At 47.1% G+C, this 27,566-nt stretch overlaps 1 protein-coding gene across 1 annotated transcript; it reads left to right on the top strand.

Moving 5' to 3' along the window:
- The first annotated feature begins 346 nt into the window (after positions 1–346).
- Positions 347–27,566, top strand: nek4 (NIMA-related kinase 4). Its single transcript, XM_083771137.1, has 16 exons — positions 347–452; positions 3,382–3,648; positions 5,176–5,373; positions 7,374–7,481; positions 11,421–11,575; positions 11,708–11,837; positions 13,197–14,024; positions 15,691–15,747; positions 16,598–16,738; positions 17,844–18,020; positions 19,706–19,778; positions 20,477–20,589; positions 21,214–21,305; positions 24,489–24,706; positions 26,632–26,768; positions 27,270–27,566. The coding sequence occupies exons 1-16, from the start codon at positions 366–368 to the stop codon at positions 27,366–27,368; spliced, it is 2,880 nt and encodes a 959-aa protein (XP_083627263.1). The 5' UTR covers positions 347–365; the 3' UTR covers positions 27,369–27,566.

The following is a 27,566-nucleotide window of genomic DNA, read 5'->3' as shown; positions in this document are numbered from 1 at the left end:
TGAAAACGTTTGAGAACCATGCAGTGTGCCACCACTGCATTAATCCACTAGATGGGGCTGTACCGTTAAAAAGGCATTTTATTTGTGTTTAGTAGCCCCTCTCTCTCTCGTTGGCGGTTGCTTAGTGACGGAAAGCTGTGTGTGTAGCTACTGATATGATTTCCTGTGTTTTGAAAGTCGTCTTGTCTTGTTGGCACTTTGCTAAAAAAAAAAAGAGATTTACAAACAGACAGTCAAGATTCACGTTGTATCTGCAAGACGAGAATAGATCATTGCTATCGTTTGTGCTGCCTCTTGTAATAAACGTTATAAAGCGTTTCTACTTAATTGGATTTATGAAGAGGGGTTTTTTTTTGCGATGAGTGATGAATAATTACAGTTTCATCAGAGTCGTTGGGAAAGGCAGCTACGGTGAAGTGAACCTGGTGAAACACAAGACTGACCGAAAACAGGTAAACGTTTATCTTTTTAAAAATAGACCTACATGCAATTATTCTAATATGGTTACTTTAGTAGCCCGTTAACGTTGAGCTAAATCAGCTAAGCTAACTTCTTGTGACAATAAATCTTAAACGACTACTGTATAATCGGCAGTACGACGGTGTCGCTTGGCAGAAAATAACTGGTTAGCTTTTTACTGTAATTTCGATAGAATAGTTCATCCTTTTTGACAAGGGACTTCACAATAAATAAACAGGAATTTGTGTATTTCAGTCCATGATTTCACAGCTTAATCCAGAGGGGCTTTTAGTGAGCAAAGTAAACACTAATATATCAAATGTGTAGAGATAAATATATTTTTATCCAAAGCGCTTTTTACTGTCATATATTGTGCATTATATTCACATTACACACACACACACACACACACACACACACACACACACACACACACACTTACACACCGATGGCAGACGAAACCATGCAAGGCACCAACTAGCCCTCCAAGCAGAACCCAAATGCTACTGAAGTTTCTGACATTTTGTTGACACAGATAGCATTGGGTCCTGTAGCACTACTACCATGCCACCTGGGACGCACCCATTTTAAAACATAAACAACATGTTTAGCGGCTCCCCGCGCTCTTTGACGATATTTTTCAGTGTGAGGCTTTCTGAATATGTAAAGTATAAGTACCCATACATGCCGCTGCGAATATCTCCTGTGGCGCGGAAGCCGTTAAGTATTTTTAATATATGTTTGCCCGATTTGGAAGCTTGGATTCTTCTCTTCCTTCCTTGTTTATTGACACCTCATTGTACCGCCTATCTGGCTAGCTAGTGGCGCTATAGCTATGACACAGCAGATCAGAGGCAGGGACGTAGCCTCACAAGCCAACCGCACACCGGGAGGCGGTACAATAAACGGTAAACAAACAAGAAGAAATAAAGCGACCAAATCGGTCAAACAAAGATTAAAAATACTTAACGGCTTCCGCGCCACAGGAGATATTCGCAGCGGGATGTATAGCTACTTAAAGTTACCGAATTCAGAATAACTCAAGGAAAATAATGCCGTCACTTGGCGCAGATCCTATTTTAGAGAGAATTTCTACATCCGTGTACTGGAATTTCCATACGAAAATATAGGTCTGACCAGGGACCCAACATAAAACTCATAAAAATTTCAGAAAAGCTTTATGTAGGGTCCCGAGAGGGGCTAGGCACCAACCTGCACATCGGGTTCAGAGTCTTGCTCAAGGACACTTCGACAGGAGCCTGGCTTTACGTTCCCAACCCCATCCAGCCTCTCTACCAGCCACTACCGGCAGAAACCATACAAACTATAGGATGTCAGTAGCCGCATGTAGCGCCTAAACCCCATTATTAGTCGTTACTGGTTGCCAACAGCCAGGACTGATGTTATGACGTGTGCTCCAGAAAGTGATGTCCAAACATGTCCATTCAGTTGAAGTATATTTATTAGCTGCCAGAGCCCTATACTTTTAAAATAAATAAACATATAAGTCAAAAGAATATACCGGTAGACAATGAGCCCGCCAAACACAGTCTAAAAATCACACACGTGTGAACTGAGTGGTGCAATTCCCCCCCCCCACCCCCCTCTCTCTCTCTCTCTCTCTCTCTCTCTCTCTCTCTCTCTCTCTCACTCTCTCTCATTAGAGTCACTACCCCTGTCACTGTTTCTGGCGCCCCCTACTGCTATTATTAAGTCACATACTCGTGCTTACACAGACAGACAGACAGACAGACACACAAACAAACAAACAAACAGGTACGAGGACATTGCAAGCTGGTTGTAGGAGTGGTTGCACCACTCAAAAACTGTTTGCCTCTGCATGTCAGCAACACCTGCACCTGATTAGGGCCAGGGTTAAATACCCATCCCTGTAACCATGGTAACCAAGGCCTTGATTGACAAGTCCTTCAATGACAGCACAGAATAGATGCATGGCTCAAATGGCTCTTACACCGCAATTTGCAACACTAGATTTAAAAAAAATAATTGGATGAATATAGAGTTGCAATACTATCCAGTGACTGCCCATTCAACCAAATTGCATTTGCAATCTGCTTGTATTAAACGACATTAAACTCACCGATATTGCAGTTGTAGGGAAAGCTCGAATTGTCCTCTTTCAAACTGCAAAGTGTTTGTTTCATAAAAATCCACCGTAGACACAGTTGTGAGCTATTTTCTGTCAAGAAGATCTGTGCTGTGATAAAATAATAGCAGATCTACAAGCTCATAGCGCGCCACCAAGTGGCGCGCTACGAGCTTTTAGGTCTGCTATTTTTGAAAAATCGAAGAACGACTGACAGAAACATAGCTTTTTCAGAAAACTCTCAGGATGTAGAATACATTTTTATAATCTGATCTCAGGTCAGAATGGGCTAACGGGTCGTGCTGCTTGCCTCCTGCATTATGTGCAAGAAGAGAAATTCGAAACATGGGGGTACACGGGGTCGTTCAGCGACTTTGACGAGCGTTTAAGGATTTCATACGATGTTCTTTGTTTGTTTGTTTGTTTGTTTCCTCCCCTCCTCCTCCAACAAAGTCAAAGTCGTACGATTTGTCACACACGTTACCGCAGTGGAATTTGTTCTCCGCATTTGACCCATCTCTTGGAGCGGTGAGCCGCAGCCAAGGAGCGGTGAGCTGCAGCGTGCGCCGCGCTCGGGAATCATTTGATTAGTAGATTTGACCCCCCAATCCAACCCTTTGATGCTGAGTGCCAAGCAGGGAGGCATTGGGTCCCATTTTTACAGTCTTTGGTATGACCCGGCCGGGGATCGAACCCCCGACCTCCCAGTTTCAGGGCAGACACTCTAACCACAAGGTTAGAGTGAGCTGGCCTTGTGAACCAGTATGTGATAAAGATTGTTTGTTTGTTTCCTCCTCCTCCTCCTCCTCCACCAGTATGTGGTCAAGAAGCTGAACCTGACCACGTCCAGCAAGCGGGAGCGGCGAGCCGCCGAGCAGGAGGCCCAGCTGCTGTCCCAGCTGCGACATCCCAACATCGTCAACTACAAGGAGTCCTGGGAGGGCGACGACTGCCAGCTGTACATCGTCATGGGCTTCTGCGAGGGCGGCGACCTGTACCACAGGCTCAAGACGCAGAAGGGAGAGCTGCTGCCCGAGAGGCAGGTGGTGGAGTGGTTCGTACAGATAGCCATGGCACTTCAGGTATGTTGTTGTTGGCATTAGATAACACATATCTATGGATGGATATACCCAGTGGCGCCGCCTGGGCGTGAAAAGTGGGAGAGGGGACAATATTCTAGATGGAGAGTTCAGACTAGAGAGCAACTGCAGTTACTACCAATACACGACGACAATTCATCCATCCATCCATCTTCAACCGCTTATCCGTAGTCGGGTCGTGGGGGCAACAGCTCCACCAGAGAGCTCCAGACTTCCCTCTCCAGAGCAACATTAGTGACTTCCTCCTGGGGGGATCCCGAGACGTTCCAAGGCCAGTGAGTTGATGTATTTCCTCCAACTGCGCCTTGGTCTGCCCCGGGGTCTCCTCCCAGTGGGACGTGATCCTTGGTCTGCCCCGGGGTCTCCTCCCAGTGGGACGTGTTCCTTGGTCTGCCCCGGGGGTCTCCTCCCAGTGGGACGTGATCCTTGGTCTGCCCCAGGGTCTCCTCCCAGTGGGACATGGTCCTTGGTCTGCCCCGGGGGTCTCCTCCCAGTGGGACGTGATCCTTGGTCTGCCCCGGGGTCTCCTCCCAGTGGGACATGGTCCTTGGTCTGCCCCGGGGTCTCCTCCCAGCGGGACGTGATCCTTGGTCTGCCCGGGGGTCTCCTCCCAGTGGGACGTGGTCCTTGGTCTGCCCCGGGGTCTCCTCCCAGTGGGACGTGATCCTTGGTCTGCCCCAGGCACTCCTCCCAGTGGGACGTGATCCTTGGTCTGCCCCGGGGTCTCCTCCCAGTGGGACGTGATCCTTGGTCTGCCCCGGGGTCTCCTCCCAGTGGGACGTGATCCTTGGTCTGCCCCGGGGTCTCCTCCCAGTGGGACGTGTTCCTTGGTCTGCCCCGGGGGTCTCCTCCCAGTGGGACGTGATCCTTGGTCTGCCCCAGGGTCTCCTCCCAGTGGGACATGGTCCTTGGTCTGCCCCGGGGGTCTCCTCCCAGTGGGACGTGATCCTTGGTCTGCCCCGGGGTCTCCTCCCAGTGGGACATGGTCCTTGGTCTGCCCCGGGGTCTCCTCCCAGCGGGACGTGATCCTTGGTCTGCCCGGGGGTCTCCTCCCAGTGGGACGTGGTCCTTGGTCTGCCCCGGGGTCTCCTCCCAGTGGGACGTGATCCTTGGTCTGCCCCAGGCACTCCTCCCAGTGGGACGTGATCCTTGGTCTGCCCCGGGGTCTCCTCCCAGTGGGACGTGATCCTTGGTCTGCCCCGGGGTCTCCTCCCAGTGGGACGTGACCCTTGGTCTGCCCCGGGGTCTCCTCCCAGTGGGACGTGCATCGAGGACCCCCCTAGGGAGACGCCCGAGAGGCATCCTAACCAGATGCCCGAACCACCTAAACTGGCTCTGTCTGTCCGTCCGTCCGTCCGTCTGTCTCTTTTGATGCCAAAAATACTGGATGAGTCTGACATATCATAGTACTGAGTTATAGACTAGCCTTTGTGTGTGTGTGTGTGTGTGTGTGTGTGTGTGTGTGTGTGTGTGTGTGTGTGTGTAATTCAACACTATACATATATATAGTATCTGCACGAGAAGCACATCCTTCACCGGGACCTGAAGACGCAGAACATCTTCCTGACGAAGACCAACATCATCAAGGTGGGCGACCTGGGCATCGCCCGCGTCCTCGAGAACCACAACGACATGGCCAGCACGCTGATCGGAACGCCGTACTACATGAGCCCTGAGCTGTTCAGCAACAAGCCCTACAACCACAAGGTAACACTCTTTATCTACTACATGAGCCCTACAACCACAAGGTAACACTCTTTATCTACTACATGAGCCCTACAACCACAAGGTAACACTCTTTATCTACTACATGAGCCCTACAACCACAAGGTAACACTCTTTATCTACTACATGAGCCCTACAACCACAAGGTAACACTCTTTATCTACTACATGAGCCCTACAACCACAAGGTAACACTCTTTATCTACTACATGAGCCCTACAACCACAAGGTAACACTCTTTATCTACTACATGAGCCCTACAACCACAAGGTAACACTCTATCTACTACATGAGCCCTACAACCACAAGGTAACACTCTTTATCTACTACATGAGCCCTACAACCACAAGGTAACACTCTTTATCTACTACATGAGCCCCGAGCTGTTCTCCAACAGGCCCTACAACCACAAGGCAACACTCGTTATCACACGGCTCGGTCGAACGCTTGATTCTGATTGGTCAATCGCCACATTCAGCGTGTGTGTGTTATATCTCTGGATAATAATGACCGCTCCGTTCTATAACGGTCCACTGATCTAATCAAAGGCTCGCTGCCCTGTACGCAACAGGACAGCCATGTAAACTAACACACAATGTCATTTAACTAAACAACCCCACAGCAGAGATATACTCCATCTATTCCTCCTTTCTGTGTTTCAGTCAGATGTGTGGGTTCTTCTGTCTGTGTTTCAGTCAGATGTATGGGTTCTGTCTGTGTTTCAGTCAGATGTATGGGTTCTGTCTGTGTTTCAGTCAGATGTATGGGTTCTGTCTGTTTCAGTCAGATGTATGGGTTCTGTTCTGTCTGTGTTTCAGTCAGATGTATGGGTTCTGTTCTGTCTGTGTTTCAGTCAGATGTGTGGGTTCTTCTGTCTGTGTTTCAGTCAGATGTATGGGTTCTGTCTGTGTTTCAGTCAGATGTATGGGTTCTGTCTGTGTTTCAGTCAGATGTATGGGTTCTGTCTGTGTTTCAGTCAGATGTATGGGTTCTGTCTGTGTTTCAGTCAGATGTGTGGGTTCTTCTGTCTGTGTTTCAGTCAGATGTATGGGTTCTGTCTGTGTTTCAGTCAGATGTATGGGTTCTGTCTGTGTTTCAGTCAGATGTATTGGTTCTGTTCTGTCTGTGTTTCAGTCAGATGTATGGGTTCTTCTGTCTGTGTTTCAGTCAGATGTATGGGTTCTGTCTGTGTTTCAGTCAGATGTATGGGTTCTGTCTGTGTCTCAGTCAGATGTATGGGTTCTGTCTGTGTTTCAGTCAGATGTATGGGTTCTTCTGTCTGTGTTTCAGTCAGATGTATGGGTTCTTCTGTCTGTGTTTCAGTCAGATGTATGGGTTCTTCTGTCTGTTTCAGTCAGATGTATGGGTTCTGTTCTGTCTGTGTTTCAGTCAGATGTATGGGTTCTGTCTGTGTTTCAGTCAGATGTATGGGTTCTGTCTGTGTTTCAGTCAGATGTATGGGTTCTGTCTGTGTTTCAGTCAGATGTATGGGTTCTGTCTGTGTCTCAGTCAGATGTATGGGTTCTGTCTGTCTCAGTCAGATGTATGGGTTCTGTCTGTGTTTCAGTCAGATGTATGGGTTCTGTCTGTGTTTCAGTCAGATGTATGGGTTCTGTCTGTGTTTCAGTCAGATGTATGGGTTCTGTCTGTGTTTCAGTCAGATGTATGGGTTCTGTCTGTTTCATATAGGTTCTGTCTGTGTCTCAGTCAGATGTATGGGTTCTGTCTGTGTTTCAGTCAGATGTGTGGGTTCTGTCTGTGTTTCAGTCAGATGTATGGGTTCTGTCTGTGTTTCAGTCAGATGTATGGGTTCTGTCTGTCTCAGTCAGATGTATGGGTTCTGTCTGTGTCTCAGTCAGATGTATGGGTTCTGTCTGTCTCAGTCAGATGTATGGGTTCTGTCTGTTTCATATGGGTTCTGTCTGTGTTTCAGTCAGATGTATGGGTTCTGTCTGTTTCATATGGGTTCTGTCTGTGTTTCAGTCAGATGTGTGGGCGTTGGGGTGTTGCGTGTACGAGATGTCCACACTGAAGCACGCCTTCAACGCCAAGGACATGAACTCCCTGGTGTATCGCATCGTCGAGGGGAAGGTACGTTACATAATACACAAACAGAAGATTCCTGTCTGAGTGTGACGTGATCATTAGTGAGGACCTATTATATGAAGATAGGTTGAAAAGTGGTGAAGTGGTCCTTTAACCCATTTTGACCTGATAGTCCAGGCAAAGTAGCATTTCCAGACAGACTAATTAAAATAGAATTTTTTTCACCATAGATCATCTCTATGAGGTGTCTAGAACAACATACTAAAAGTCCTAAGAAATCCTAGATGCGGAAATATGTTTAATTCTCATCAATTCAAGATGTGTGCTAATACCTCGAGAAAACTAAACACCCTAATGGGCATTATTTTTTCTCACAATGAAACTTTCCACAATGAATCTTAACATGAAAACTAAACTTTTTTGTATTACAAGTTTCTCTGAAACTTAATTTGAATATGCAAATTAGCTTAATATATATTGAATATGCCCACATTTGCATATCACGAAAATTACTTTTCCCCAAAATGTATAATATTTACATTGTTGTTTGTTAATGATATCAAACACACTGATCAGACTTTCATGAACCATTTCATCGAAATATTGTGACTTCATAGAATAACATAAAAAACACCATTCATATGTATGACAAATTTATGTATGACAAATGCATAAATCCGTCAAAACTTCCTCCAACCATCCTACTGCTAATGGTTGATGGCAATGCTGCTTTTGGACTGGCCTCTAACCTGAAACCTGCCGGGCTTGGTACCTACCGGGGGCATAACCCCCATCGGTATAGTCCTCAGGGTCACAGAGGCCAGGTCACCTACCTCTGGGAGGACATCCCCTGGCTGCAGCAGTGTCTCAGTCCATCCCAGTCTTCTTGTTCCTGTACTCTGCAGACGCGCCTGAAGCTGTTGCAGGCCATCTCCCACCTCCAGGTAGACTCCATCACACATCTCCCACCTCCAGGTAGACTCCATCACACAGCTCTGTCACCTCCAGGTAGACTCCATCACACAGCTCTGTCACCTCCAGGTAGACTCCATCACACAGCTCTGTCACCTCCAGGTAGACTCCATCACACAGCTCTGTCACCTCCAGGTAGACTCCATCACACAGCTCTGTCACCTCCAGGTAGACTCCATCACACAGCTCTGTCACCTCCAGGTAGACTCCATCACACAGCTCTGTCACCTCCAGGTAGACTCCATCACACAGCTCTGTCACCTCCAGGTAGACTCCATCACACAGCTCTGTCACCTCCAGGTAGACTCCATCACACAGCTCTCCCACCTCCAGGTAGACTCCATCACACAGCTCTGTCACCTCCAGGTAGACTCCATCACACAGCTCTGTCACCTCCAGGTAGACTCCATCACACAGCTCTCCCACCTCCAGGTAGACTCCATCACACAGCTCTGTCACCTCCAGGTAGACTCCATCACACAGCTCTGTCACCTCCAGGTAGACTCCATCACACAGCTCTGTCACCTCCAGGTCCAGGTAGACTCGATCACACAGCTCTGTCACCTCCAGGTAGACTCCATCACACAGCTCTGTCACCTCCAGGTAGACTCCATCACACAGCTCTCCCACCTCCAGGTAGACGCCATCACACAGCTCTGTCACCTCCAGGTAGACTCCATCACACAGCTCTGTCTCCTCCAGGTAGACTCCATCACACAGCTCTGTCACCTCCAGGTAGACTCCATCACACAGCTCTGTCACCTCCAGGTCCAGGTAGACTCGATCACACAGCTCTGTCACCTCCAGGTAGACTCCATCACACAGCTCTGTCACCTCCAGGTAGACTCCATCACACAGCTCTCCCACCTCCAGGTAGACGCCATCACACAGCTCTGTCACCTCCAGGTAGACTCCATCACACAGCTCTGTCTCCTCCAGGTAGACTCCATCACACAGCTCTCCCACCTCCAGGTAGACTCCATCACACAGCTCTGTCTCCTCCAGGTAGACTCCATCACACAGCTCTGTCTCCTCCAGGTAGACTCCATCACACAGCTCTCCCACCTCCAGGTAGACTCCATCACACAGCTCTGTCACCTCCAGGTAGACTCCATCACACAGCTCTGTCACCTCCAGGTAGACTCCATCACACAGCTCTCCCACCTCCAGGTAGACTTCATCACACAGCTCTGTCACCTCCAGGTCCAGGTAGACTCGATCACACAGCTCTGTCACCTCCAGGTAGACTCCATCACACAGCTCTGTCACCTCCAGGTAGACGCCATCACACAGCTCTGTCACCTCCAGGTAGACTCCATCACACAGCTCTGTCACCTCCAGGTAGACTCCATCACACAGCTCTGTCACCTCCAGGTAGACTCCATCACACAGCTCTGTCTCCTCCAGGTAGACTCCATCACACAGCTCTCCCACCTCCAGGTAGACTCCATCACACAGCTCTGTCTCCTCCAGGTAGACTCCATCACACATCTCCCACCTCCAGGTAGACTCCATCACACAGCTCTGTCTCCTCCAGGTAGACTCCATCACACAGCTCTGTCTCCTCCAGGTAGACTCCATCACACAGCTCTCCCACCTCCAGGTAGACTCCATCACACCTCTCCCACCTCCAGGTAGACTCCATCACACAGCTCTGTCACCTCCAGGTAGACTCCATCACACAGCTCTGTCACCTCCAGGTAGACTCCATCACACAGCTCTGTCTCCTCCAGGTTAGTCTAGGAAAATTGGCCTCAGATCCTGTGCAGCAGGGGCGTGGCCCAGTGCGTTGCGTTTCAAATGAAATGCGAATCAAAAGACAGGGGCGGGTTCCACATGGAGTGGGCGCTACATCTAAATAAGACGGAAGGGAAACAATTGCTCCTTGAGCGGTGGTGGCCTACTACAATTCAATTTGGAATTGGATTCCCTTCGGACTATTTTCATGGTATGCACAGTGCTTCAGACCGGAAAGGGGAGTGTCCGCTCAGATTCTGAGCGCAACGTACTTCCCTCACATGGATACGGTCTTTTTTTCCCAGAAGTCTTTCTCGCCCGCCTAGTGGCGAAAAATAAAACTTCTGGGAACTCAGATTACCTCCAGGTAGAACCTCCCCTGTTGTTGCTACCTTGTCGTGGTGGGGAGGCTTGTGTGCCTCTGTGACCCTGAGGACTATACCGGTGTGGGTTATGCCCCCGGTAGGTACAACCAAGCCCGGCAGGTTTCAGGTTAGAGGCCAGTCCAAAAGCAGCATTGCCATCAACCATTAGCAGTAGGATGGTTGGAGGAAGATTTGACGGATTTATGCATTTGTCATACATATGAATGGTGTTATTCTATGAAGTCACAATATTTCGATGAAATGGTTCATGAAAGTCTGATCAGTGTGTTTGATATCATTAACAAACAACAATGTAAATATTATACATTTTGGGGAAAAGTAATTTTCGTGATATGCAAATGTGGGCATATTCAATATATATTAAGCTAATTTGCATATTCAAATTAATGTTCAGAGAAACTTGTAATACAAAAAAGTTTAGTTTTCATGTTAAGATTCATTGTGGAAAGTTCCATTGTGATAGGACAAAAGAAAAAAAAAAGCCCATTAGGGTGTTTAGTTTTCTCAAGGAGCACACATCTTGAATTGATGAGAATTAAACATATTTCCGCATCTAGGATTTCTTAGGACTTTTAGTATGTTATTCTAGACACCTCATAGAAATGATATCTGTTGAAAAAAAAACTATTTTAATTAGTCTGATTTTTGGGTCTAAAATGGGCTAGATTGCCTGGACTATGAGATCAGATTCTAAAAATGTCTGTTTTGAAAATGACAGTTTTCTGAAAAAAGCTATGTTTCTGTGTCAGTCGTTCTTCGATTTTTCAAAAAAATAGCAGACCTACAAGCTTGTAGCACGCCACTCGGTGGCGCGCTATGAGCTTGTAGATCTGCTAAAGCATAACGTAATGCTAACACCAAAACGGGGTTTGTTTTGTTCCCCCCTCAGCTGCCCCAGATGCCCAGTAGGTACGACCCCCAGCTGGGGGAGCTGATCCGAGGCATGCTGTGCAAGAGGCCCGAGGACAGGCCTGACGTGAAGCTCATCCTGAGACAGCCGTACATCAAGCGTCAGATCGCCATGTTCCTGGAGGCCACCAAAGAGTAGGCCCCGCCCCGCTCGCACACAGCTGGACCCTCCTATACGTTTAGAGATGTCACCGTTGCAAATTCAAGTTGACGATGAATTGCCACGCAAATAATTTAGCTTTTTTTTTGCTTCTCGCCACCCTGCAGGAAAACCGCCAAGTCGAGGAAGAAAGCGACGGCGGGCAGCGGCGACAGCAGGGCCGACGACAGCGCTGCGGTTTGGGCAGCGCCGCCTCAACCTAAAGCAGAGCGGCAGTCACAACAATGTCCACAACCGGTGAGGGAAGGAACCCATTCTGACCTGAGATCAGATTCTATAAATGTCTTCTACATCCTGACAGTTTTCCATTCTGACCTGAGATCAGATTCAGATCAAATAGCAGACCTACAAGCTCGTAGCGCGCCACTCGGTGGCGCGCTATGAGCTTGTAGATCTGCTACTTTTCAATAGCTAAAGCATGACATGATGATAACACCAAAATGGGCTAATTAAATCCACTAAACTAACTAAAATACGTCTAAATACGCCCTTTGCAGTGTGGTGGGCCTTTGCAGTGTGGTGGGCCTTTGCAGTGTGGTGGGCCTTTGCAGTGTGGTGGGCCTTTCACAAAAACATGCAACTTAAATCCATCTAGTGTAAAAAACAAAAAAATCATGCACGATATAATCGGTAGAATAGCGGAAATCGGATCGGTCTAAAAAAGACTGCAGATTATTATTTCACTGATATTGATGACGACAATAATAATGTGACCGTCAATAGCTAAATTCTACTAATTTAATTTGTGTATTCATCTCATTCAGTAGTGAAAACAGACTCTTGGAAAAAGAGTATACTATTTATTGATTGATTTAATACTTTATTAAAACTGTTTAGTAATAGTAGCCATAAACGTCAAGACGTCTAATTGCCTATTAAGTAATGGATGCCACGGGCGTCAAGACGTCTCTCCCTTGGGAAGAAAAAATATATATATATATATATCCATATTTTGAATATTCCTCTAATCTGGTGTACAGGTGATGACATGCACATTACATGCATAATATAATTACAAATTCTTTCTTTATAAATGGGAGAATTGGCACTCAAAGCCTAAACTGGTGACCACCAGGTGGCGCTGAAGGAGTTTTAACAGGCTTTTATTGGGCCAATAAGCCCCTATAGTGCCCCCTATAGGCTTGTTTCCATTGTGGTCCTCCATTGTATAATATCGGAATCGGTTCAGAATCGGTATCTGCAGATATATGACCCTGGAAATAATCGGAGAAAGGATATCGGTCATAATTTCATAATCGTGCACCCCTAAAAGAAATACATCAAAATACGCACTTGGCAGTGAACGAGTTCTTTCAGCGCCACCTGGTGGTCACCAGTTTAGGCTTTGAGTGCCAATTCTCCCATTATAAAGAAAGAAATAATTTGTAATTCTATTATGCATGTAATGTGCATGTCATCACCTGTACACCAGATTAGAGGAACTTTCTAAATATATATTTTTAATTCCCAAGGGAAGACGTCTTGACGCCCGTGGCATCCATTACTTAATAGGCAATTAGACGTCTTGACGTTTATGGCTACTAAACAGTTTTAACAAGCGGTCTGTTCTTTTTTTTCTCTCCCTTTGACCTTCAGAAGGAGCAGAGGTCAGAGCAGAGGTCACATCAGAGTAAAGTGGAGAACGGCGTCCCGGAGCCTCGCCGAGTCCTCACGCCCCCGCCCAAATCGTCTCCGCCCTCCGACGACAACGTTTCCCTGGCGACGATAAGCAACGTGGACATCGCTATGGAGACGACGACGCAGGACGACGAGGACCGGGAGGAGAGACGGGTTCAGCAGTGGCCGCGGTCGGCCGGGTCAAAACGGCCAGCCGGCGACGACGACGACAACAAACCAACAGCGCCTCCCCGGGCTGGGGGGGGTGGGGCCGGCGCCGCGAGGAACCGGAAGGCGAGAGAGAAACCGCCGGATCCCCCTTTGCCCCCTCCTCCTACTCCTCCTCCTCCTGCTGCTTCCCCCCCCTCACGGCGGCACCACCACCACCACTACACGAAGCCACCCTCGGGTGTCGTTGTCGGGGGGGACCGCGGGGCAGGCGAGGAGAAGAGGAGACCTTCCCCCAACGTCGGGTCGCGGTACGTTCGCTCGCAGGCCTCTGCAGCGCCGAAGCCCGCGGCCTCGGCTTCTGCGGTGGAGGAGACGCGGCGGGACGTGGATCACGATAAGGATCACGATAAGGATCACGATAAGGACGACACCTTGGAGTCACTGAAGGTTGCCAAGGCTGCCATTTCTCCTCCCGGGGGGTCCGGCTACTCGCCGCCGCGGTCCGACCACAGCAGCGCGGAAGACGACGACGGCGTCAGGGAGGAGGAGGTCGAGGGGGAGGAGGACGCTATAAATAATGACACCGTGATTCTCCTCAAGGGGGCGCCGCCTCAGTGCCACGCGTCGGATGTACACGTAAGCGCTCTCTCTACGCGACCATGTGTAGCCTTGGGGCGTTTGTTTGTGACAACCAATTTTAACCCATTCTGACCTGAGATCAGATTCATACGAGGTTTCCACTGGACACACACTGGTCTGATTAACCCATTCTGACCTGAGATCAGATTCTAAAAAATGTCAGTCGTTCTTTTTTTCAAAAATAGCAGACCTACAAGCTCGTAGCGCGCCACTCGATCTGCTATTTTTCAATAGCTAAAGCACGACATGATGCTAAAACCAAAATGGGTGCCCGCCCAAAATGGGTTAACCCATTCTGACCTGAGATCAGATTAAAAAAAATGTCTTCTACATCCTGACAGTTTTCTGAAAAAGCTATGTTTCTATGTCAGTCGTTCTTCGATTTTTCAAAAAAATAGCAGACCTACAAGCTCATAGCTTGCTATGAGCTTGTAGATCTGCTATTTTTCAATAGCTAAAATAATGCTAACACCAAAATGGGTTAACTTAAGCCATTAATACCTGAGGTCGATTCTACAAATGCCTTCTAAAATCAGTAGTTCTTTGAAAATGTTTTGTAATTTAAAATGATTTAAAACATGTTCAAACACTCAAAAGAAAGTAGATGTACAAGCTCGCAGCGCGGCATGACCTGGTAAATCGCAACGCTTTGTGAGGTTGTGCAGCAAATATGCTATTTTTTTAAAACCACTACGATAGCAGTAGCCTATAGTATTGACTAATGATCAATGATCCTTTCCCTGGTTTCTTTTTTTAATATATTTATTATCCCACGATTTTGTAACCCATTTTTCACCCCTGTGTCAATTATCTAATGTGATCTTGGGCTCTACACACCCTCCGCCAACCTGGGGAGAGCAACGGACTTGAACTCATGCTTCCTTCATGCCTGAGTGTCCAAGTTGCTCCTTTTACACCTGACAGGGGGGAGTTTCCCTGGTTGGACGTAGCGCGTGGAAGGGACACGTTATTCCAACCAGTTCCTTTCCCCTCCATCAGGCGCCCCGGCTGGCCAGGGGGAGGCAGTTTAGTGACCAGGATTACTGCATGTTTTTTTGTGAGGGTACCTACCCTAGGGGACACGGGGAGAACATGTGAGGGTACCTACCCTAGGGGACACGGGGAGAACATGTGAGGGTACCTACCCTAGGGGACACGGGGAGAACATGTGAGGGTACCTACCGTAGGGGACACGGGGAGAACATGTGAGGGTACCTACCCTAGGGGACACGGGGAGAACATGTGAGGGTACCTACCCTAGGGGACACGGGGAGAACATGTGAGGGTACCTACCCTAGGGGACACGGGGAGAACATGTGAGGGTACCTACCCTAGGGGACACGGGGAGAACATGTGAGGGTACCTACCCTAGGGGACACGGGGAGAACATGTGAGGGTACCTACCCTAGGGGACACGGGGAGAACATGTGAGGGTACCTACCCTAGGGGACACGGGGAGAACATGTGAGGGTACCTACCCTAGGGGACACGGGGAGAACATGTGAGGGTACCTACCCTAGGGGACACGGGGAGAACATGCAGAAAGGCCCTTTCGCCAACCCCGCCTTCGTCCCTGGTTTCATTAGGAAAGTGTTCTTCTACTTGTCATAATCATAGATCCATAAATACTCATCATAGGGGTCTTTTGACTCTTTCTTTGCAGGAGAGCCTAGAATCCACAGAAAGACTATTGGAGCCCTTTGACCCCAACGCAGCGCTGGTGAGAATCCGGCTTCCGTTCTCCATTCCATGATGAAGGGCATTGCTGAATAATAACATAATATTATAATAAAAATATGAAGTCCTTTATTTGTTTATGTACTGTATTATTATTTGACTATAACTTAGTGAACTCTGGCTACATTTGTATGTCTACATTATACATGTCAACAGTGCAGAGGGCCAAACAAATATATTAGTACCTAAATCTTTATCTCCTTTAGTTCTGGCTCTTTATTCCTGCGACTTTTTATTCTTTATTATTAATTTTATCATTATTCTTTATATCCCAGCTGTATCTCTTTTCCGTGTCTGACCTGTATTTGTATGTATTTCATACATTTCATGCTGTAATAGCGCATCGCAGTCCCGCCCCCTACCACCAGGGCCCAGGAAATTATTCTCCGTTCATTTTCCCCTCATAGACTTTTCAGAAAGTATTTATTTAAAGACGTTTACGCCGCAGACAAAGCCAACTCTTGTCGTGACAAATCATGACAACAAACAAAAAAAATTGGGCCGAACAAATAATTAGAAAGAAGAAAAAGAAACGGCAGGTTACAACACTTCTTTTGTTGTTTTTTCTTCTTTGTAATTATTTGTTTGCTACAAAATATTGTGTTTGTTGTCATGAGTTGTCACGACTCGAGTTGGCTTTGTCCGCGGCGTAACCGTCTTTAAATAAATACCTTTTTGAAATGTCTATGGGAAAAATGCATTGGGAATCTTTTCCTGGGCCTGGCGTCGTCATGAAAGTGGGCGGGACTGCGACGCTCTATAATGCCATGACGACAACTAAATTCCCCCCCCATGGTAACTTGTGTGTTTTCCGTTAGGAATCATTCCAGGAGGAGTGCCATCAACATCATGTGACCAGACCATGTGACCCCTCTGGTCCATACCTGTCGTTAGAACCTTCCATGTCCCAGCACACCAGACCCAATCAGGACACGGGACCGACCCATGGGGACAAGGTACACAACGTTCCAAACGTTATGAATCAACTAACGTGGTGAATGTTTTCATCGTATTTTGTAACCGCTCCTATCCAGCAGAATAACAAACACTCCAACTGATATCTCGAGGTTATTTATTTCCCCAAGACAACGTGAAAAACTGCGACACAAAACATAACAATATTCTTTTTAAACACAATTAAACATGAAATATGAATGTCCTTGTTGTCAGTCAATCATGATGTCCTTTTAAAGGTTTTATGACATTCATTTTTCTTTTAGGTTTTATGACCTCAATTACACCCAAAAAACCTGAACTTTGAACATTCAGTGGATTTTCTGTGGTCTGAAGTTTTCTTTGGGGTTTGGAAGCCTTTGGAGCTACAATGAAAACAGGCAACACAGTGAAAAATCCCATTGACATATATGGGATTTGCAGGATCTTACATCACAATCTGCCGGCAAATCAGAGCACCTGTTTGAGCCAGAAAACCCCAGATCACAGAAAATCTACTGAATGTTAAAAGTTCATGTTTTTTGGGTGCAATTGAGATTAGAAACCTAAAATAAAATAAGAACAATTCCAAAACCTTTTTTTTAATGTCACAATCCCTTTAAAGTGTCCATGAATCAAGAAATGTCCGTAATATAATAAACAAACACAATGAGATGTACACAAACAATTAAACGATCGACAGAATTACAACACTGTTTACAAACAAAGAAAACAACAACAACAAGTAACATACCGTGTGCGTCTTCTGCAGATTATTTTAGGAGAGCTACTTTATCTTCTCTTATATTCTTTATTTAAGGACACTCTTTTTAGACGTGGGAAGAGCTCCTTGCACCACTGTCTGAAACTCAGCTTGTTGTGACTGAGTTCAGCTCACACAGGTGCAATCAATGCTGCCTCACTCTAATCACAGGGCTCTGCTCCTGCATGCCCTTCTAGGTCATAATGAACAGCAATAAAAGACCAGGCACCACACACAGCATAGAAATACAATATGTACCCAAATAAACATACATATAATGTTCACATATTATACATTTTCAGAAAGGTAAGCAATAAAATAAAATATTACAAAATACCCAATGCTGGGACAGCTACATATTTTGTTATTGTCTCCAGTCTAAGGTGAGCGTTCCTAGACCTCTGCCTCCGGCTCCTGCCGACGCCGTTGCCATGGAGATGAAGATGAAGAGGAGCAGGGGGAGCGCGGAGAGGAAGAAGATGACCGTAGAGACGACGACATCGTCCTCCTCCTCCTCGTCGCTTTGTTCTTCCAACGACAGACTTTTACCACTGCCACAGGTCAGTTAAAAACCACTGCCACAGGTTAGTTAAAAGGTGCCACAGGTCAGTTAAAAACCACTGCCACAGGTTAGTTAAAAGGTGCCACAGGTTAGTTAAAAGGTGCCACAGGTCAGTTAAAAGGTGCCACAGGTCAGTTAAAAGGTGCCACAGGTTAGTTAAAAGGTGCCACAGGTTAGTTAAAAGGTGCCACAGGTTAGTTAAAAGGTGCCACAGGTTAGTTAAAAGGTGCCACAGGTTAGTTAAAAGGCGCCACAGGTTAGTTAAAAGGTGCCACAGGTCAGTTAAAATGTGCCACAGCCAGGTTAGTTAAAAGGTGCCACAGGTTAGTTAAAAGGCGCCACAGGTTAGTTAAAAGGTGCCACAGGTTAGTTAAAAGGTGCCACAGGTCAGTTAAAAACCACTGCCACAGGTTAGTTAAAAGGTGCCACAGGTTAGTTAAAAGGTGCCACAGGTCAGTTAAAAGGTGCCACAGGTCAGTTAAAAGGTGCCACAGGTTAGTTAAAAGGTGCCACAGGTTAGTTAAAAGGTGCCACAGGTTAGTTAGTTAAAAGGTGCCACAGGTTAGTTAAAAGGTGCCACAGGTTAGTTAAAAGGCGCCACAGGTTAGTTAAAAGGTGCCACAGGTCAGTTAAAAGGTGCCACAGGTCAGTTAAAAGGTGCCACAGGTTAGTTAAAAGATGCCACAGGTTAGTTAAAAGGTGACACAGGTTAGTTAAAAGGCGCCACAGGTTAGTTAAAAGATGCCACAGGTTAGTTAAAAGGTGACACAGGTTAGTTAAAAGGCGCCACAGGTTAGTTAAAAGGTGCCACAGGTCAGTTAAAAGGTGCCACAGGTCAGTTAAAAGGTGCCACAGGTTAGTTAAAAGATGCCACAGGTTAGTTAAAAGGTGACACAGGTTAGTTAAATAAAACCCGCTGTGGTGGACAGCGTTTTTTTAAACCCTTGCTTTTTATGGAATAAAATGATTTTCTACTTAAACTGAACAGAGTTGCCTTGGACCTTCTTTAAGTTCACCACCTTCATTTCTTTTTCTTTTTTTGTCAAATATGTTTTTATTGAACAGATTATAAATTGGTAAATATTATGATATGAAATACATTTTATTTTATTTTATGAAACAACATGAAAGGAAAAAAAAACAAGACAAAAAAGAGAAAGAAAACCCTTAACCCTCCCACCGTTACTGCTCAGTGACACTGCATACTATATAACAAGATGATAGAAAGCTCATGGAAAACATCTGAAAAGAAAATGGCGTACAGTCAACCATATCAATGGTATCCTGTCTATTAATCGTTTCTACTCAGGTAATGGACAAGGGGCAGCCAAACCTTATCAAACCGTCTCTCCCTGTTTCTCAGGAAATACCTTATTCTCTCAAGATGAAGGGTGCGTTCGGAAATGCGCACCGGGAGCGCACTCGCCTATTCGTTTGCATTGCACAGTGCGCTTTCCGAACGTGCCCGAAGTGTACTAGTCAATTCATTTAACCAGTGCTTAAATGCAGGAGCCTCCTCCTTCTTCCAGTGTGCACCTTCATTTATTTTTTGACTGTGATTTTTACAAAGTAATTGAACTTTAAACTTTGTCCTGAAAATAAAAAACCCTCTCCAAAGAGCAACGGTATACGGTTTTCTACAGTTCTGTTTGTTCAATTGGGTTCTTGACTCCTTACTTCCAGCATCGTCCACTCAGTGCCAGAGAGAGAAGACGGCTGAGACAGTCCCAAGACACTAACGTCATCACCCAGACAGGTAAATCACTCTGTTACCCAGACAGGTAAATCACTCTGTTACCCAGACAGGTAAATCACTCTGTTACCCAGACAGGTAAATCACTCTGTTACCCAGACAGGTAAATCACTCTGTTACCCAGACAGGTAAATCACTCTGTTACCCAGACAGGTAAATCACTCTGTTACCCAGACAGGTAAATCACTCTGTTACCCAGACAGGTAAATCACTCTGTTTCTGTTAGTATTAGGAAAAGGTGATCAAGCAAACGCATTTCCTGTTTCCTTAACCCATTCTGACCTGAGATCAGATTCATACGAGGTTTCCACTGGACACACACTGGTCTGATTAACCCATTCTGACCTGAGATCAGATTCTAAAAATGTCAGTCGTTCTTCGATTTTTCAAAAATAGCAGACCTACAAGCTTGTAGATCTGCTATTTTTCAATAGCTAAAGCATAACGTGATGCTAACACCAAAATGGGTTCCCGCGCAAAATGGGTTAATAATTATGCTTTCTGAAGTGTCTATGCTCCCCCCGGCCACAACGACCCTGTTTGAAGCCGTCATGAATGATCCTGTCTGATGATGTCATGAATGATCCTGTCTGATGATGTCATGAATGATCCTGTCTGATGATGTCATGATGATGTCATGAATGATCCTGTCTGATGATGTCATGATGATGTCATGACCGTAGCTCTCTGCTCTTCCGCAGCTGACGCCGCTGTAAGGAGGCCGTCGTATGACATCACTTCCTCCGCGGCAGAGAACCACAACACACCAGTTGTCCGTTCTGTCTCTGACTCCATCGGTGAGATCAACAATAAGGTATAGAGTTCAATTGAACCCATTCTGACCTGAGATCAGATTCTAAAAAAATGTCTTAAAATGACATTTAAATGTCTTAAATGTCTTAAAATGTATTTTCTAAAAAAGCTATGTTTCTATGTCAGTCGTTCTTCGATTTAAAAAAAATAGCAGACCTACAAGCTCGTAGCGCGCTATGAGCTTGTAGATCTGCTATTTTTCAATAGCTAAAGCACGACATGATGCTAACACCAAAAGGGGTTCCCGCCCCAAATGGGTTAATGCAACAACAACCACTACTAGTAGTACTAATATTAGTAGTAGTACTAGTACATAGTAAGTTACTACTCCTATGTCTTAAGCCCTAACCAAAGGGTCACCTTTGGTGTGGTTTGTGGCCATTGAATTCCATGCGTTGAATCACTAGGGTCAACGTGCAACAAGACATATCACACCGCTGGGACAACGCTCAAACCGTCTCGACCCTTTGGTGTTTGTTTGTTTAGGGCTTTAGTTGTACTAAGAAGAAGAATAATTATAATGCTAAAGGCCAGGGATAGGATTTTATTGTCCTTTCTTAGTTTAGTTTTGGGAGGTCAAGGCCTCGTCTGCTTTGTATCTTTAATTAAGTACTTCCTTTCCCAGCAGGACAGGTTGCGGCGGCGACCGTCGGACGAGGATTACTGCAGCTCCTCCACCAGTTCCACAGAGCGCTCAGAGGGAGACTGCAGGGAAGGGTGAGTTCCACACAGCGCTCAGAGGTTAGGGTGAGTTCCACACAGCGCTCAGAGGTTAGGGTGAGTTCCACACAGCGCTCAGAGGTTAGGGTGAGTTCCACAGAGCGCTCAGAGGTTAGGGTGAGTTCCACAGAGCGCTCAGAGGTTAGGGTGAGTTCCACACAGCGCTCAGAGGTTAGGGTGAGTTCCACACAGCGCTCAGAGGTTAGGGTGAGTTCCACACAGCGCTCAGAGGTTAGGGTGAGTTCCACACAGCGCTCAGAGGTTAGGGTGAGTTCCACACAGCGCTCAGAGGTTAGGGTGAGTTCCACAGAGCACTCAGAGGGAAGGGTGAGTTCCACAGAGCACTCGGAGGGAAGGGTGAGTTCCACAGAGCGCTCAGAGGTTAGGGTGAGTTCCACAGAGCGCTCAGAGGGAAGGGTGAGTTCCACAGAGCGCTCAGAGGGAAGGGTGAGTTCCACAGAGCGCTCAGAGGTTAGGGTGAGTTCCACAGAGCGCTCAGAGGTTAGGGTGAGTTCCACAGAGCACTCAGAGGGAAGGGTGAGTTCCACAGAGCGCTCAGAGGGAAGGGTGAGTTCCACAGAGCACTCAGAGTTTAGGGTGAGTTCCACAGAGCGCTCAGAGTTTAGGGTGAGTTCCACAGAGCGCTCAGAGGTTAGGGTGAGTTCCAGAGAGCGCTCAGAGGTTAGGGTGAGTTCCACAGAGCGCTCAGAGGTTAGGGTGAGTTCCACAGAGCTCTCAGAGGTTAGGGTGAGTTCCACAGAGCGCTCAGAGGTTAGGGTGAGTTCCACAGAGCGCTCAGAGGTTAGGGTGAGTTCCACAGAGCGCTCAGAGGTTAGGGTGAGTTCCACAGAGCGCTCAGAGGGAAGGGTGAGTTCCACAGAGAACTCCGAGGGAAGGGTGAGTTCCACAGAGCGCTCAGAGGTTAGGGTGAGTTCCACAGAGCGCTCAGAGGGAAGGGTGAGTTCCACAGAGCGCTCAGAGGGAAGGGTGAGTTCCACAGAGCGCTCAGAGGTTAGGGTGAGTTCCACAGAGCGCTCAGAGGTTAGGGTGAGTTCCACAGAGCACTCAGAGGGAAGGGTGAGTTCCACAGAGCGCTCAGAGGGAAGGGTGAGTTCCACAGAGCGCTCAGAGGTTAGGGTGAGTTCCACAGAGTGCTCAGAGGTTAGGGTGAGTTCCACAGAGCGCTCAGAGGGAAGGGTGAGTTCCACAGAGCGCTCAGAGGTTAGGGTGAGTTCCACAGAGCACTCAGAGGTTAGGGTGAGTTCCACAGAGCGCTCAGAGGGAAGGGTGAGTTCCACAGAGTGCTCAGAGGTTAGGGTGAGTTCCACAGAGCGCTCAGAGGGAAGGGTGAGTTCCACAGAGCGCTCAGAGGGAAGGGTGAGTTCCACAGAGCGCTCAGAGGTTAGGGTGAGTTCGCTCTCCAACCGCAGCTTCATTCTCCAGACCAGCAGTGGGCAGTGCAGTAGGCTCAGAAGACTGAGGAACGGGGTACCGCAGGGATCTGTCCTCTCGCCAATGCTGTTCAACATTTACATCCACGACCTACCGGATACATCGTCCAGAAAGTATGGCTACGCAGACGACCTTGCCATCATGTTGAGTCGACCAACATGGAAGGCGATGGAAGAGGGCCTGAATAAAGATATGGGCACCATGGTAGCATACCTTCAAAGGTGGCGTCTACAGCTTAGCGTTGGAAAGACAGTCGCTGCGGCATACCACCTTAGCACCAGAGAAGCAAGGAGGGAGCTCGAGGTGAGTGTCGACGGCAAACGCCTGGAGGTCCAGCAAGCCCCGAAGTACCTCGGCGTGCGTCTGGATCGGACACTGTCCTTCAGTCAACACCTCAAGGAGCTCAAGGCCAAGGTGACATCCAGGGTTGCACTGATCCGCCGCCTCGCTGGAACAACCTGGGGAGCCTCGGCTAAGACGCTGCGTATATCCACCCAAGCCCTGGTCTTCTCAGCAGCGGAATACTGCGCCCCAGTCTGGAGCAGAAGCCCACATGCAAAAAAGGTTGATGTGGCAATCAACAACGCCCTCCGGATCATCACGGGATGCCTGAAGCCCACCCCTGTGTCCCACTTGCCAGTCCTTGCGGGAATAGCTCCGGCCGGCCTCCGACGGGAAGCTGACACCCTCGTCCTGGCCAGGAAAGCCCAAAAGCAGGATTGGCACATCCTGCATGGCACCACCACAACTCCAGCGCCTCCAAGCAGACTCAGGTCTCGTCACCCCTACAACAGGGCAGCACAGGAGATGCTCAACACCACCCCTTAGGCCATCTCCAGAGATGCATGGCTAGCAGCAGCGTGGAAGCAGGAGTGGGAGTCAGCCGGGCCCTCCCGCATGCATCGGTTCATCTGGGACCCAGGAGCTGGCGACATAGGGGGAGATGATCTTCCTCGCAAGCAATGGACCACACTGAACCGCTTGAGAACTGGGGTTGGGCGCTTCAATGCATCATTGCAGAAGTGGGGACTGGCAGACAGTGCGGCATGTGAGTGCGGTGCCACTGAGCAGACCGCCGACCATGTCATCTTCACCTGCCCCTTACACAGACCGCCCTCAGAGGCCGGCCTCTTTGACCTGGGACCAGAGATGCGGGCGTGGCTCCACGACACCGAGTTGGACCTCTAACGTTACACGAAAGAAGAAGGGTGAGTTCCACAGAGCGCTCAGAGGTTAGGGTGAGTTCCACAGAGCGCTCAGAGGTTAGGGTGAGTTCCACAGAGCACTCAGAGGGAAGGGTGAGTTCCACAGAGCGCTCAGAGGGAAGGGTGAGTTCCACAGAGCGCTCAGAGGTTAGGGTGAGTTCCACAGAGCGCTCAGAGGTTAGGGTGAGTTCCACAGAGCGCTCAGAGGTTAGGGTGAGTTCCACAGAGCGCTCAGAGGGAGACTGCAATTGCCAATACAGCAAACCACTTTGTCGAAAATACAAAAAAGAAATTGTAAAGAAAATTCCTATCACTCAAAGATTTGGTGCCGCCCCCCGGACCCCCTGTTGAAGACCCTATATTCTTTTATAGAACTCTTATGCCAGATCACAATAGTATCCAAAATTGCAGACGATATCCAGTCTAATATCATGATATGGATATAATATTTGATAGTAGGGATGTCCCGATTTCCGATCACGCGATCTATTTCCAATGCATGATGTTTGTGGATCGTCTCCAGGAAGAGTGAATGCAACGACATGCAGGACCTGGTCCAGATGATGACCCAGACGCTGCGCCTGGAGGGCAGAGACGGAGGGAGCGAGCCGGACGGAGGAGGAGGACTCAACTCCAGCGCGTTGCCCGAGTTTAAGATCAACAGGAAGTACAGAGACACCCTGGTGCTCCATGGGAAGGATCAGGAGGACCAGGACCTTCCACTGAGCCAACTACCACTGAGTGAGATTCAAGCACACACACACGCCCCACTAATAACAAAAGAATGACTTGATACTTAATAACTTCCATATCAAACACCAATCAATCATCTAGATCAGGGCTGGGCAACTTTGACGATGGCGAGGGCCAATATATTTCCACACTCACTCCAGAGGGACACAGTGCATATTACGTTTTGAGCTTATAGATCAGCTATTTTTGAATTGGAATCCTGAAAAGTAACCTTTTTATTGAATTTCAAATGCATTTAGTTATAGTTATGTTAACTTTATGAAATGTTAACATAAAAATGTTATAACATTTTAATACTAGTCATGAATTAATTAAAGCGGGTTTGGAATTGTAAACAGCTGAAATCAATACTATTCTGATATTAACATGCAGGCCGCATTAAGTGAAGGTGGGGGCCGCATGTGGCCCCCGGGCCGCCAGTTGCCCACCCCTGATCTAGATCAGTGGAAGGCCCATTATTTGTTTTGCCATTTGACCCACGGACCATTTGATAAGATCCAAAACAAAACGTGCTGTATTGATGCGTTACCATTAGGAGAGAAAACAGGCAAACAATCAAAATAACAATTATTCTATATTTCTCCAATTGTGTAGACTTAAGTGATGCAGATGTTTAACTAATACTTCAACTCTTGAGAGCTTAAAATTAAACCAAATGCATTTATACACTCAAGAGTTAAAGATCTAATAAGGGTCCATTTGGTCTAGGAAAATTGGCCTCAGATCCTGTGCAGCAGGGGCGTGGCCCAGTGCGTTGCGTTTCAAATGAAATGCGAATCAAAAGACAGGGGCGGGTTCCACATGGAGTGGGCGCTACATCTAAATAAGACGGAAGGGAAACAATTGCTCCTTGAGCAGTGGTGGCCTACTACAATTCAATTTGGAATTGGATTCCCTTCGGACTATTTTCATGGTATGCACAGTGCTTCAGACCGGAAAGGGGAGTGTCCGCTCAGATTCTGAGCGCAACGTACTTCCCTCACAGGGATACTGTCCTTTTTTCCCAGAAGTCTTTCTCGCCCGCCTAGTGGCGAAAAATAAAACTTCTGGGAACTCAGATTAGGGTCCATTTGGTTACCAACTCTCCATCATTTAGTAGCTGGGGACCACCTGGAACCCTCTCAAGGACCACCGGGTTGGAAAACCACTGATCTACTGTAGATGGAAGATTCATATAAGTGTAAATAAATCAGGCATGTTATAGAGAGGGTACAGTATGCGCGTGACATCATCATCAAACCCGGACGTTATGCAGGAACGCCTACTGAGTGGCAAAGAAAACTACCTTCTGGCCTCGACAGCCCATACATCCACACAGAAAATTTGTATTTGATTGCATGAAACAACATTAAACTCACTTTGTCACTCACCATTTGCCACTCGATTTTGCCATTCACTTTATGCATGTGCATATACCCTCTATAGAGCGTCGCAGCCCTGCCCCATACCAGGGCCTAGGAATTGATTCTCCGTTCATTTTCCTCATAGACTTCAGAAAGTATTTATTTAAAGACGTTTACGCCGCGGACAAAGCCAACTCTTGTCGTGACAAATCATGACAACAAACAAAAGAAATTGGGCCGAACAAATAATTAGAAAGAAGAAGAAAAACGGCAGGTTACAACACTTTTTTTGTTGTTTTTCTTCTTTGTAATTATTTGTTTGCTCCAAAATATTGTGTTGTCACGACTCGAGTTGGCTTTGTCCGCGGCGTAACCGTCTTTAAATAAATACCTTTTGAAATGTCTATGGGAAAAATGCATTGGGAATCATTTCCTGGGCCTGGCGTCGTCATGAAAGGGGGCGGGACTGCGACGCTCTATTGTGGAGGGGAAATTATTGCAGCAGCCCAACAGGTCTACACATAAAAGAATAAATTAATCATAACAAGCGTTCTGCTTCTCGTTCAAAAGGTTCCACCTCTGGGCCAGCCAAGATCCGCAGGGCCATGGAGCACCTGAGGACGGACGCGGTGAAGGGTCTGGGGGTCAAACTTCTGGACAAAGTCCTGGACATCATGGAGACCGAGGAGGACGATGACCGACTGCAGGTATGACATCACACTGGCTGCTGGACATTTAGCCCATTCTGACCTGAGATCAGATTCTGAAAATGTCTTCTACATCCTGACAGCTTTCATTTTGACCTGAGATCAGATTATATTCTATTCTTTCAGAGCGAATTTTTTTAACTCAAATCTTTGCTTCTGGGGGGGTCCCTGGAACAACATATTTTCAGATGGGGGTCGGCGGCCAATTACATATAATATATTTGGGGGTCCTTGACATGAAAATGTTTGAGAACGACTGACATAGAAACATGAGGTTTTTCAGAAAACTGTCAGGATTTAGAAGACCATTTGTAGAATCGTCCTCGGGTCTCTTAGAACCTCTCACACAACATAAGGACAATGTTTAGGGCTTGAAAATGTGAACTTTGCCTGCAACAAGAAACATATTTGTGAAATTGTTTATGACGAAAACCAGAGATAAGATTCATATTTAACTCGGTTGGCTAAATCAAATGTAATTTTGTTTTCAAAACATTGCAGCTGTGCCTTCGAGACCAGATGGGAGAAGAGAAGTATCAAGCCTTTGCTGTGATGGTGAGACAGTTGAAGTTCTTTGAGGACGTTTCCTTCAAAGGTTAGGACGTTCCCTTCAAAGGTTAGGACGTTTCCTTCAAAGGTTAGGACGTTCACTACATGCCCAAGCATTAGCTGACTCTGTATAGGCAATAGTATGTCGTCTCGTCTGTAGACGGGTTTTTTTTGTACCTCACTTTCCAGGACATAACAGAAGATTGTGAAAACTTGAAGGCTACCTATGCAACCGTTGTGGGTCATAGA

The sequence above is a fragment of the Protomyctophum parallelum genome (assembly GCF_964188405.1).
Source record: "Protomyctophum parallelum genome assembly, chromosome: 8".
NCBI classification, from domain to species: Eukaryota; Metazoa; Chordata; class Actinopteri; order Myctophiformes; family Myctophidae; genus Protomyctophum; species Protomyctophum parallelum.
This window is presented reverse-complemented; position numbering and strand designations above follow the sequence as displayed.

Bases quoted from the DNA above. Each gene is read 5' to 3' on its own strand.
- nek4 (XM_083771137.1), top strand. From the start codon at position 366: ATGAATAATTACAGTTTCATCAGAGTCGTTGGGAAAGGCAGCTACGGT. The intron at 11,838-13,196 runs GTGAGGGAAGGA...TTTGACCTTCAG, and splicing joins CACAACAATGTCCACAACCG to AAGGAGCAGAGGTCAGAGCA. The intron at 20,590-21,213 runs GTATAGAGTTCA...TTCCTTTCCCAG, and splicing joins TCGGTGAGATCAACAATAAG to CAGGACAGGTTGCGGCGGCG.